The 13,321-nt window shown below is 36.9% G+C and overlaps 1 protein-coding gene across 1 annotated transcript; it reads right to left on the reverse strand.

The window, feature by feature from the left end:
• Window positions 1–6,790: 6,790 nt before the first annotated feature.
• Window positions 6,791–8,949, reverse strand: LOC149561867 (transport/golgi organization-like protein (DUF833)). Its single transcript, XM_089825397.1, has 5 exons — window positions 8,848–8,949; window positions 8,575–8,764; window positions 7,949–8,155; window positions 7,567–7,761; window positions 6,791–7,287 (listed from the first exon to the last, which is right to left on the reverse strand). The coding sequence occupies exons 1-5, from the start codon at window positions 8,928–8,930 to the stop codon at window positions 7,123–7,125; spliced, it is 840 nt and encodes a 279-aa protein (XP_089681523.1). The 5' UTR covers window positions 8,931–8,949; the 3' UTR covers window positions 6,791–7,122.
• Between the last annotated feature and the right edge of the window lie 4,372 nt (window positions 8,950–13,321).

Genomic DNA, 13,321 nt, shown 5'->3' on the forward strand with positions numbered 1-13,321 from the left:
TTGGGACATACCCGATTTGGGGTTTATTGAGAAATTGGTGGATCTTTGTAATATTGGTTGTTTGATTTTGAAAATCTGATTAGAGGCTTGAAATATCATATAAAATCAGTAAAAAGGACATTTCAGCAGTATTAGAGCTATGATCTTGCCAACCTGAGGGTTTGTAGAAGTTTGCATGCAACCAAGTGAAAGAAAAAAGAAATATTTGCAGCGAGAAAAGAATAAAGAAATTTTGATCAAACCTCCAGTTAAAAGTAAAAGTACAAAATCCAAAGAAGGAAAAAGCATGGCTGATCAAGATGAGATGGCAAAGAAATTTTTTCAAGACATCCAAAATACTCAGAAGCAAACAGTGGATAGTTTGGCAGAAACTAGAGAGGCTTTGCGGATATTGATAGAAAAATTGCAAGGAGTTGCATCTATTAATGAGAAAGGGAGCACTTCAGAGGAGCCAAGAAATCTGAAACCCACACCCTCTAAATCAACAAAAACTATTTTCCTGCCTGCAGATGAGCCACCAGTACCAAATCTAGCCCTTAATCCTGTGGAAGAAGTTACAGGTAACTTGATTGCATTAAGATCTACTTACAATAACTTAGATGATGACTTTCACAGTTCGGTTCCTTTTAGAGAATATGTGGATATGATGAACACTTTGATGCCCAAGAAAGAGAACAGGAGGGAGCATGACATAAGTGGAAGAGCTCAAAAATAAAATAAACAAGTTTACAGCACCTTCTTTTGATGGAACAAATAAAATTTCAGCTAGAGCACGGCTACAAAAATTACAGACTTTCTTCACACTTAACCCCATGAAGGAGAGTGATGCTGTTCAATTTGCAAGTCTACACTTGGAAGATGCAACCTATGATTGGTGGTATCATGGAATGACTACTCAAGGTCATGATCAGGTAACTACATTTGATGATTTCAGTCAAAGAGTGATAGATAGATTTGACCTCAAGGATAATGAAGAGTACTTTAAAGAATTGTCAAAGTTGAAGCAAACCAAATCAGTTAATGAGTATATAGAAGAGTTTCAAAAAGTGGTTGTTATGGTACCTGATATGAGTGAAAAGAGGACTGTTTATCTTTCTCTTGATGGTTTAGAAGATTCTGTTAAGGGTTTGGTTAACGCTTTCTCACCCTCAACCTTACAAGAAGCTATCAAAAGAAGCTTGCAACTTGAAACTTGCATGCCTATGGAACCAGTCACTAATCAAAAAACCCCAAATCTTTGGCAACATAAGGGGAATTTTCAGAAAAGACTTTTCCAACACTACCACCAAAAGATGTGATAAATGTGGCAAAAAAGAAGGTAGATGAAGAGACTAGGAGTGAATTACGAAAGAAAAAGCTTTGTTTTACTTCTAGAGAACCATGGGTTCCAGGACACAAATGTTTGGGGAAAGGTCAAGTGCACTATATTGAAGTTGCTTCAGAATCTGATTCAAATGAGCATGAGGAATTTCGTGACACTAAGGAGGAGGTAGAAGAAGAGAAAGAAAAAGAAATCAGCAAGGATGGCACTTTAGCAGCATTATCAGGGGTCCCAAGATACCATCCCTTTCGAATTCGAGGGGTACTAGCAGGGCAAAGGTTGACAGTTCTTCTTGATAGTGGGGCAACTCACAATTTTATTGATGAGGGATTTGTCATGAAAAGAGGGCTTAAAGCAGAATATTTTGAAAGATTCAATGTTACTATAGCTGATGGATTCACTATGCCTTGCACACGGGTGGTGAAACAACTCAAGATGACCTTAGGAGATTATGAGTTATGTGATGACTTCTATGTTGTTGGCATTGGGGAGACAGATCTTGTATTGGGTGTTCAATGGTTGCACTCTATTGGAGGCTATTACATGAACCATCAAACTATGGAGTTTAAATTTCATTCCAATGGGAAAGAAGTCTTATTGAGAGGCTTATCAAATGGAGCACTTAAGGCGGTCTCTGCAAAGAGGATGGAGAGGACTTTTTGAAGAGGACAAGTAGCATGGGCAGCAAGAGTCATAATCCATCCAACAAGCTCTCCAAAGAATCAAGGTAATTTCCATTTTGAAATTCAAAATATTCTTGATAAGCATAGTATAGTTTTCAATGACTTGCCTCCAGGATTACCACCAGATAGAGGTTTTGAGCATGTTATAGAGTTAGAACAGGGTGCCAAACCAATTATAACAACCCCATACCGCCATCCAAAGAGGTTATAAGGAAAAAATTGAAAAAACTATTAAGGAACTCCTGGACATGGGATTCATAAGGCCTAGCTCCAATCCATTTGCATCATCTGTGGTACTTGTCAAGAAAAAGGATGGTACAATGAGAATGTGTATAGAGTACAGGGCTCTAAACAACAAGACCATAAAAAATAGGTATCCCATACCACGCATAGATGAACTCATTGATGAGTTACATGGTGCTGTATACTTCTCAAAAATTGACTTAAGATCAGGGTACCATCAAATCCGAATGAGGGGTGAAGATGTGGAAAAGACTGCTTTCAGATGTCACTATGGGCACTTTGAATTTCTTGTTATGCCATTTGGCCTTACTAATGCACCTGCAACATTCCAATCTTGTATGAATAAGGTATTCAACCAACATCTTCGAAAATTTGTTTTGGTATTTTTTGATGATATCTTGATTTACAGTAAAACATGGGAAGAGCATCTGAAGCACATAGACACTATTTTGGGAATCTTGGAGCAGCAATCTTTCTATGCTAAATTATCTAAATGTGAGTTTGGTTTGACAGAGATCCTATATTTGGAACATATTATAAGTTCTAAAGGAGTACAGGTTGATCAACAAAAAATTCAGGCAATTTTGGATTGGCCTCCACCCACTAATCTTACACAATTGAGAGGTTTCTTTGGGTTGTGTAGCTACTATAGGAGATTTGCCAAGGGATTTTCTCAGCTTGCTGCCCCCTTGACTGATTTGACAAAGAAAGGAGCTTTTGTTTGGACAGAAGAGGCAGAAAAAACATTTGATAAGCTTAAGAAGGTAGTGAGTTCTGTAGGGCCCATTTGCCGTTGCACCAAAAGCCATGACTGTTAGTGAACGTGGAACACCACATAATTAACCACCTGTGGGCAGGGGAGCGCGTCGCATCACCCAACAATCTCCCCCTCGACGCGCATACTTGAACCCATGACCAGGCCAAAACCAGGCTCTGATACCAATTGTGGGGCCCATTTGCCGTTGCACCAAAAGCCATGACTTTTAGTGAACATGGAACACCACATAATTAACCACCTGTGGCCAGGGGAGCGCGTCGCATCACCCAACAAGTTCATGCCCTGTGTTTGCAATTCCAGATTTCTCTTTACCTTTTGTTGTTGAATGTGATGCTTCTGGAAAAGGTATAGGGGCTGTCCTAACTCAAAGGGGACATCCAATAGCATTTGAGAGTAGAAAATTAAATCAATCAGAGAAAGGTTACTCCATCTATGATAAGGAAATGTTGACAATCATGCATGCACTTCATAAATTTAGACAATATTTGGTATGTGGGAGATTTATTGTAAAGACAGACCATAATAGCCTCAGGTTCTTCTTGAACCAAAGGGATTTGAATGATCATCAACAAAAATGGGTAAGCAAATTGCAAGCTTATGATTTTGATATTGAATACATGAAAGGAAAGAATAATGTGGTTGCTGATGCTCTCTCAAGAAAGCCCACTCTGTGTTCCTTAACATCTATCTCTGCTGATTGGAAAGTCTCCATAATTTTAGAGTATGCTAAAGATTCCTTTGCCACCAAGATTTTGGATGAGTTAGTGGATGATAACAGGTACAAGGTTGTTGATGAATTGATTTATTACAAGAACAGGATCCTTTTAGTGTCAGGATCAAAAACTAAGGAGAGGATATTGAGGGTTTTTCATGACACACCTTTGGCTGGTCACCAGGGATACTTCAAGACATATAGGCAAATTCGAGAGCGGTTTTCATGGAAGAGTATGAAAGAGGATGTCCTTAAACACATTAAGGAATGTATGGTATGCCAACAAAGCAAAAGTGAGCAAAATTTTCCTACAGGGTTGTTGCAGCCACTTCCTATTCCAGAACAAAAATGGGAAAATATTTCCATAGACTTCATCACCGGGTTGCCCAAGGTTCAAGGTAAGGATTGCATATAAGTGGTGGTAGATAGACTAACTAAGTATGCACATTTTTTTCCTATCACATCTGATTTCAAGGCATCACAAGTGGCCGAATTGTTCTTTAAGGAGATTTTTAGATTACATGGCTTGCCTAGAAACATTGTCAGTGACCGGGACAGTAGATTCCTCAGCTCTTTTTGGAAGGAGCTCTTTCATTTGGGAAGAACTGAACTCACTCCCAGTACTAGCTATCACCCTCAAACAGATGGACAAACAGAGCTAGTTAATAAATGGATAGAGGGATATTTGAGGAACTATGTTTCAAATCAACAACATGCTTGGGTGAAATGGTTGCACCTAGGGGAGTATTGTTACAATACATCTCATCACATGTCTATTGGTATGCCTCCTTTTCGTGCTCTTTATGGTTATGATGCCCTTTCCTTTGTTGATTTAGTACTTTCAGATAGCAGAGTACCTGCAGCAAGTGATTTCATCAAGCAAAGCCAAGACATAATAAGGTCCCTCAAGGATAATCTACAACATGCACAGAACCAACAAAAGTTGTATGCTGATAGGAAAAGGACTGAAAGATCTTTTGAGGTGGGAGATTTGGTATTTGTCAGGTTGCAACCATATAAGCAAAGCACCTTGAAGAGGAGTGGGGCAGAGAAACTCAAGCCAAGGTTCTATGGGCCTTATAAGATCACCAAGAAGGTAGGAGAGGTAGCTTATGTATTAGAGCTCCCACCAAACAGCAAAATACATAATGTTTTCCATGTATCTTGCCTGAAGAAGGTTCTAGGCCAGCAGACCATAGTATCTACAGAATTACCACCTCTTGATGATGAAGGAAAATTAGTTTTGATACCAGAAGAGATTTTGGATACAAGAGAGAAAAGATTGAGAAACAGGAGCATCATAGAGCATTTGGTCAAATGGAAAAGATTACCACTGGAGGATGCAACTTGGGAAGGAGCACATATTCTTGAACATTCCAATCTTCATTGCTTGAGGACAAGCAATACTTGGGAGGGGAGGACTTGTCATGTCCCCTTTTCAAATATTTAAAAAATAATAATCTTTGTTAACGCAGGCAAGCTCAAAAAAGATGAAGTTTCGGCAAAAGGGGCTAATCTTTGGAAACCAATGGACTAATAAATAAAATTATTATTAAAATATGTTTTATTAACCCCTCTTGGACATGAGTTAGGGTTATGCCCTCTTTTAAAGGATTTGGAGGCATTTTGGGCTCATTCCAGAACTTGATTTTCGCTTATTGCTTTATTGTTCTTCAGAGGCTGCCAAACCTGTGAAGAAAGAGACCCAAGGACGGGAGTTTGCAGGTTTCCAGGAAGGCTAAGGCGGGAGTTTGAAGCCATTCCATGTGCAAGCTCATGCAAAGTTTGTCTTTGTGTTGAACAGTACAAATTTGTGAGTTTTCGAGTGTGTTTTTTGTAAGAATTTGGTGTTTTCGGTTGAGTATTTCATATCAGTTTGGGTTGCTGCTGTATTTCAGACTTTAAGATGTTAAAATAGAGCTGAATATATGTATTGGGACGTGGTTAAATTTCTGAGATAGATTATTAGTGTTTTTGTGGTGTTTCCGGACATTTTTGTGTTAATTTCGGGAGCCCGATAAGCATAGTTTTTGTCCTACGTTTGTGAGCTGTTGTGTAAATGCTATACAGATCTGGTAATGTCATTTTGTAGGCCGTTATGCTGCTGAAATTTCTGTAAAAATGTCCATTTTCAGATTTATTAATAATTTGTGAAATTGTAAAGTTTTTGGCACTATTTCGGACATACCCGATTTGAGGTTTATTGAGAAATTGGTGGATCTTTGTAATATTGGTTGTTTGATTTTGAAAATCTGATTAGAGGCTTGAAATATCATATAAAATCAGTAAAAGGGACATCTCATTCTCACTCTCAACAGAATGAAAGTGTACCACAAATGTAGCAACATCATCAAAAGTGATCGATGGTCTCAAAGAATACACCTTCCCATTAGCTGATCTGATATCATATTATTTGAGAATGTCAAATTCAGATAACAAAAACTTATTCCAACTGACTAAACTTCAAATAGCCATATCATTCTTTATCTATAGGATAAATAATTAGCTCCCAATTGTCCTGTAAAACCTGCACACTTGAAATTACCCATAAAATCTAACCACATGTATTGAGAAACATTTATTTGTATTCATCTTCATTTGTGAAGCTTGCAATAACAAGCTGAAATAATAATTCAATTTGGCAATATCAACCTATCAAGTCCGTCTTTTTATTAAAAAGCCAGGGGGTACACTTTTGCAATACATACAACTCAAAACTATTGTTGCTCGAAAAAGTTCTTGAAATCTTCATATTTTGAAATATCCTATTGACTTTTTATGGTGATCACTGATAGGTAACCATTACACAAATTTTTCTTTAAAATCAAATTCAGATTTAACTTGCACGATTTATCAAAATGTGCTGTATATAATCACTCAATGAAGCAGGACTAAATACTTCTCAACAGAACAAAAAATACCATGAGGGACTAAACTGAGCACAACACACACAATCATGATAAACTGTTGATCCATCTTACAAGAAATTATTTTTTATTGAAAATAATGAACTGGGAAAAAAAAATCTTCAACATCAATTTATAAAGATTCAGTTTCTCTTCCATAATTTGATTTCTGCTCAAGAATTTTATTATTAAAGCACATTTGTACAGCACACCATACAGCAGTTCATTTTCTTCATATTCCACAATGCCAAACAAAATAAGGCTCCATAGACATAAGACCATGTTTATGTTGTCCAGTGGCCTTAATTGATTTCTGCTGTCCAGGGGCTATTATTGACAGAAAGTAAAAATACATAAAGAAATACAAGCTCTGGAAATGAATACATTCCTATAGGTTACAAAACATGTTTTGCAGTTCACTCAACGAGTTGTTGAAGGGGGCAGGAGCTAAGTACTGTAATTAATCTAAGATATTTCATTTAGTCCGTATATACCTCGCTTTCACAGTTCGACTTATCTGACTTTATTTCATAGGTTATCTTATGTTCTTTCCACTTCCCATCTTCCAGATATTGCTCATAGAATGCCATCTCACCTGTTGGTTTCAAAGAGAGAACCACCATACTCCTTGTACCATAAGGACCCTGCATAAAAACATTCATACACTTTCACTGAAAAGCTACAGTGCCAGAGAAAAGCAGACTCAGACTTGGCAGCTTTATATTAAAGTCTATACACGGCACTATTTCTAGGAACGGCAAAACCTGCTGACAGACATATTCTCAAGAACGTTGAATGAAATGCCATAAGGAGAATAAATAATCAATCTCAATGTAGTTGGAGCTAAGCTAACATCATGGGGTGCAAATTGCAAACTCCACAAAAATTAAGGAAGGAATAGATAGGATTCAGCTTATAATTACCCTGTCACTATCAGAATAGATAAATATAGGGCTAAGTTTGTATTCCCAGTCAGGATCACAACCAGTTGTTGGGAGCAATGATCTATCAGCGTAAACAGTGTCTTTCATTACATTTTCAATTATTTGTGTTTCTGGGATTTCATCTTGACCATATTTTTTCAGCAACTCTTCAAATTTATGCCTCATACGTTGAACCTGATGCGTTGAACCACCAGTCATATGACCAGATAATGAAATAGGGGTCATAAAAGTTATCTAACCTAAGAAACAGGTTAAGCATATTCCAGTTCTACATATTAATTAAGTTACTATGATAATTTTGTTGAATATAAGCATAATATGTTTCCCTGAGAAGAACAAAAAGTATGCTTTGAAAGTATACCTTTGGCCAAGGAGTATCAAGCTGGGCATTAGAAAGAACATGCATACCAGGTGAAACTTCTTTAACAGACCATGAAGTGCCTTCTGCACGATTTGTCACATAAGCAGTTTTACCAGAGCAGAGATCTATCAAGATCAAATTGAATCCATTGTATTCTTCCCCCTCCTCTGCTAACTCCTTTGCAAACTCCATGAGGGTTTTCGAACTCTGCAGTTGAAATCAAGCTTGAGAATGGCTTTTGCTAATACAAGATACCCTCTAAGAGAAGAGTTTTACTACTTGATTCTAATAATCACTACAAGATAACATAAATGCAAATAACAAATTATTGGGTAACTTGTGGATTAGCCTGTTAAATCTTACTAATTGGGTCATGAGGTTGAAAGCAAATATTACAAAATTTGAGCAAAATATAAGTATTTGGAATTGCATAGAGAGAGAGAGAGAGAGAGGAAATCTGAAAATTACATTCACTGTTTTGTCCCAATTTACAATAAACCCACAAAGCTGTTAAAAAACTTGGACTACATCAATGATGGCCTAAAAACCAAAATTATCTATCCACACAGCCATGGAAAATAAATAAAAGGCATTATTTCCATGTCAAGTAAAGAAGAAAGAAAGACCTTTAAGAAGCTGGTAATGAGGTGTCCCCTAGATTTTGCCTGAGTAGAAGAGGTGGGCTCTCTGAAATTGGTGACAAAAGCGAGACGGCCATTGATGGAAGAAGCCAACCATGTCCCTCCTGCCACACAATCCTTTCCTCCCACGATGTCTGCATTTTCTTCTTCCCACCAATGCACCGCCTCTGTGGGTCTGATCAAAACAATACAATAATTACATTAATACCCAAAAAACAATACATAATTTCATAAATATAAATGGCAGATTGAAAATACCTGCTATGGACCTCGTCTCTGTTGAGGGCGAGGATGAAACGATACTCCGGACGGGTTTCTAATAACCAGAGAGCTATACACATTTTTTTCTGAGATTGTCATACCCACCGAAAGGAGAATCCAAGATATAAATAGCTTCTCATTCGAAAGCATCGAACACGAATGTAAATGGCGGCGGATGGAAAATGATTCAGCCGCATCCTTCCCGTTGTATTAACTACAGTTTTGAGTAAACGGGGTTGGGGACCCCATTATTGTCAATTTTATTTGATGGGTTTATTACTTTAAAAATTGAAAATTATTTTTCAGAACAAGATATATTTTGAAGAAAGTAATGGTTCGATTTAAACAAATGATGAAGGGATATGGTCGAATTTAATTCAGTTTGTGTTGCAATGGAATATGTGTTTTTTTTTTAATTAAATGATACAGATTTCAGTTTTGATCTTATCTTTTTAAAATTATAGATTTTTATATATAATAATACTAGATTTTGGCAAGTTCTTTTTGAGTCATTTAACTTTATTAATGATCTATAAAATTAAATGTATAATTGTTTACATAAAATTTATATGATTTTTTTTTATTGTTTTCTTTTTTTATTTTCATAGGTTGTGATGGCTTTCTATTGATTGATTCTGTTAGAAGTTGTAATCTTTCCTTGGTATATTTATAAACCAACGTTAGAACTCCTTTATTTATTATTATAATATATTAGGATATAAGCCAAGGTATCCTAATATATTTCTTTTTTGTCATTTTTCCACTACATCTTATTTTGTCATCTAGTGGAATATGTGAGGACAAATATATATTGTAATTTCTAATTTTAGATTATTCCTCCTTAAGAGGAATCTCACACTTGGCCTCACACACTTATGAATGGTGGCATTCATAGACATGGGAGTTACATTCTAACTCCTCTCTCTCATCTCTATTTAAGAGATGACTCTCTTCTCTCATTCAACAACAATGAGGTTTCTTCCTCTTCTCAATTATTGTATGAGCAATTGCTCTCTTGCTCTCTCTCTTTTTCTTTTTAGGCTTTTCATGCCTCATTCATAATGTCACAAGGGGTTTTCTTTGCTTTCCCCTTTCCAAATATCTTGTCTCATGGTGTTGGAGCTTGAAGCTTTCTCTCTCCTATTTTATGGTAATATCTTTTCATGCATTTACTCACTTAAATTCTTTCTTGGTATTGTTTATTTACAGATTTTTTTTTTCATTTCTAACATGGTATCAGAGCAGTTTAATCTTTGTTTTGAGTGTTTGCATGAAGGTACGATTCGGAGGAGACTCTTGAAAGAGATTTCACTAATTTTTTCTTTAATCTTCTTAAGTTGGAAGAAATTTTTTTTTTTTTTTTTTTGGATTTGGCTGGTTTACCGCCAAACCCGTTTAACTTCTGTTTGCTCTAATTTGTGCAGGTTACTTTTTATTTTCTATTAGTTTTCATCTAACCCCCTTTGGAAGGCTTGCCGCCAGAGGGTTTTCCTATCTAAATATCAAAAAAAAATTTAACATTGTTATGTTTTGTTTTTAACATTACAGAAATTTGCAAATTGTGCAAAAGGAATGAGAGAAATGATTCCTTGCATTGCAAGTTAATGGGTGATCAATGATGAAATTCTGTACTTCTCACAGAATGAGTCGTGCATGCGGCAATATGTTGGCCCCGGCATTGCGAATTCTGAGGGTTTCGTTGCTTTGTCTACCATTTCACGTTTCTCTCGCACCCTATTTTTTTTCCCCTTATGCCGCCATTCTTTCTGTGTATTTACGTTTTCTTGGCGCCCTCGTACAACTTTGCCAGCTAGGGTTTCTAGGGTTTCTTGCACTTTGATTTTGAATTCTCCAATGCATTCGACCATGCGCTCTACCCTTCGCTCTACCCTTAGCAATATTTGAAGGGCAAGGGTGCCTTGCAATTCTAAGTTATTCAAACCACCATCACGTTTAAGAACCACAGTGAGCTTTTCTTCAACTGTTATGGTAATAGGATCCGTTGCTAGAGGAACAGAACTTCTAGATTGGCCCACAACAGGCTAGACATCCTCGACAATGACTTCACCTTCTGCTATTGAATCACAACTACAAAACATCCGCCATAGCTTGACCTTCTTGTGAGATTTTATGGATCTATAGATTTCTCCCAGAATTCTTCGCTTATGTGCTCTGATAAGGCTTATCGTTTGCTTTAATTTGATATTTTATACGCTGAAGGCGTTTCTAAATGAAATGGATTGGCTGACTTCCACGATCGACAGTCTACAAATATTTGCTCGCCGTTGCCGATTTTGTCAAGGACCCCCGTTTTTCCTTGCTCCCCTGATTTTGTCTCTGAGATCGAGCGGACTCTCAAGCCATGAATAGCGGACTCTCAAGCCCGGCGGCATTACCGTCGTCCATGTTTCTACACACAGCAGGGGAGAACACTGCACTGCTTGTTTGAACTCAGTGCCTCTCATTGCCGGAGACCCCCCTTTCTCGCTCGTTATTGGCAATGCAGAATAGCCAGGGGATTGGGAGTGTGCATGGGAATGAAAGGGGCTTGTTAATGGCGCCAGGAAAGCTGGACTCCATTTGGGGCAGAGGGGATGAAGCAGGGACATCTTTAGGATCATCGCTCTCACCGAGAAGCCATCGCATTAAAGACTGATCCGGAGTAGGGGCCGCTGCAGATTCGAGCAACATGATGCTCTCCAAATCCTCCATTCCCACACCACCAAGGCCTTATATTTTGAATCCATGTCGCACCCAACTCTGGCAGTGGTAGACATCCCAGCTTTGTGTGCCATCGCGCATGAAAGAAATGTCAAGGTAGTTGTGGATAACACCTTTGCCCCGATGACATTGTCCCCTGCAAGATTGGGTGCTGATGTTGTTGTTCATAGTCTTTCAAAATATATCAATGGGTGTGCAGACGTTATAGCAGGAGCTGTTTGTGGCTCTGCTGATTTGATAAATTCTATGATGGATCTTCATAAGCCAAACACATAAGTCAGAGACAACCTTATAGTATCTCCTGAGCAAATTTATATACACAAAATATCCCCGCTCTCTGTTGCTGCCTGAGAGAAGTCGTCTCTCTTCTCTTAATAAGCTTATGTTTTACCTCTCTTAATTCTGGGATTAAACATCAAAAAAATTGGTTCATCGTCGTTTATAGATCCTGCAAATGTTTGAGCGGAGTTAATAAATCACAAGACAATTTTGTTGATATTGTGAGTTAAATGTGTTCGATATTGGGAACACAAAAATTGAGTTTAATATTTTTTAGTTTTTGACAAAAATCTGTATGGTGGATCTGCCATTGGATACCACTGGGGAAGTTTTTTTTCAAGTTTTTTTTAGATGATTGCTTGTTATGGTGAGAATTTTAAAAGCAGAATCAGACTGATTCCTGCTCACTCACTTTTTGTCAGTATGCTATGACATATCTCTACTATTCCTAGTAACCTTTTTTCTTGTCTTTTCATGCAAGATTATTTTTCCTTTTTTAGCTCTTGACAGAGGCATCATTTATTTTTATTATTGCCTCTTGTCAACCTATTTTTGGCAGGTAATCATTCACTATCAGACAAGTGTAATATTCTATCTCTCAAGCTTTTTTTAGAAAAAAATTTTAACTTTTTTTAGTATACTCTTATCTGCCAGATCTGAACTCTATCGTTATTTACTAACCTTTTTGCAGGGTTAGTTGTAACAAATTTTACATGAAGGTAATTACTCTTAAAAAAAGAGGGGGAAATCATTTTTAGCATCAAGCTATCATTTAATAATTGTAATTGTATGATTTCATACTATGATATTTTAAGTATATTTATTCAAGTATATATGGGTGCACACATATATACCAAGATAAATATACCAGCTATTATAATTTTCATATCCATGTTTACCCTTAATGGAGTTTTATACCTGATATCTATATTTAGTTGATCTTCATTAAATCATTTTACTTAATTAGATTATGAGTAATCTTACACATTTGCCTTCATTTTGATATTTTGATGTGCCCATAATTGCACTTCTATGCTTTTATAGCATCATTCTATGCCCATGTTGGCACTTTATGGTTTTATACCATTGATATACATGATTTATATGATTTGTTTTGAGTTGCATAGGGAGCAAATTTTTTCAAGGATAACTATGTAGGTCCCCTCAGTATAACTAATACATAGTTTTCTTATCTGGCCCATGGAGTAACCCTCCATCCTATATTGGTATGCACTCATTTTATATGGAGTTTCCCTCCATTTGATCCTATTTGTTCCATTTTGATAGGATAATATTTTTTATGGAGTTTCCCTCCATGTTGTTCCATTTTCTGTTCCTCATGAAGAGGATGCTATTATTGGAGTTTTCCCTCCAAATTCAAATGATTTGATCCAATTTGAAGGCAATATGTTGTTATATCCTCATAATCCATTCTTTTAATCATGATAATTCTACTTTGATCAGCATGTCT

This window comes from Cupressus sempervirens, chromosome 4 (assembly GCF_028749045.1).
Source record: "Cupressus sempervirens isolate cs-2001-9-10 chromosome 4, ASM2874904v1, whole genome shotgun sequence".
In the NCBI taxonomy this organism is placed as follows: Eukaryota; Viridiplantae; Streptophyta; class Pinopsida; order Cupressales; family Cupressaceae; genus Cupressus; species Cupressus sempervirens.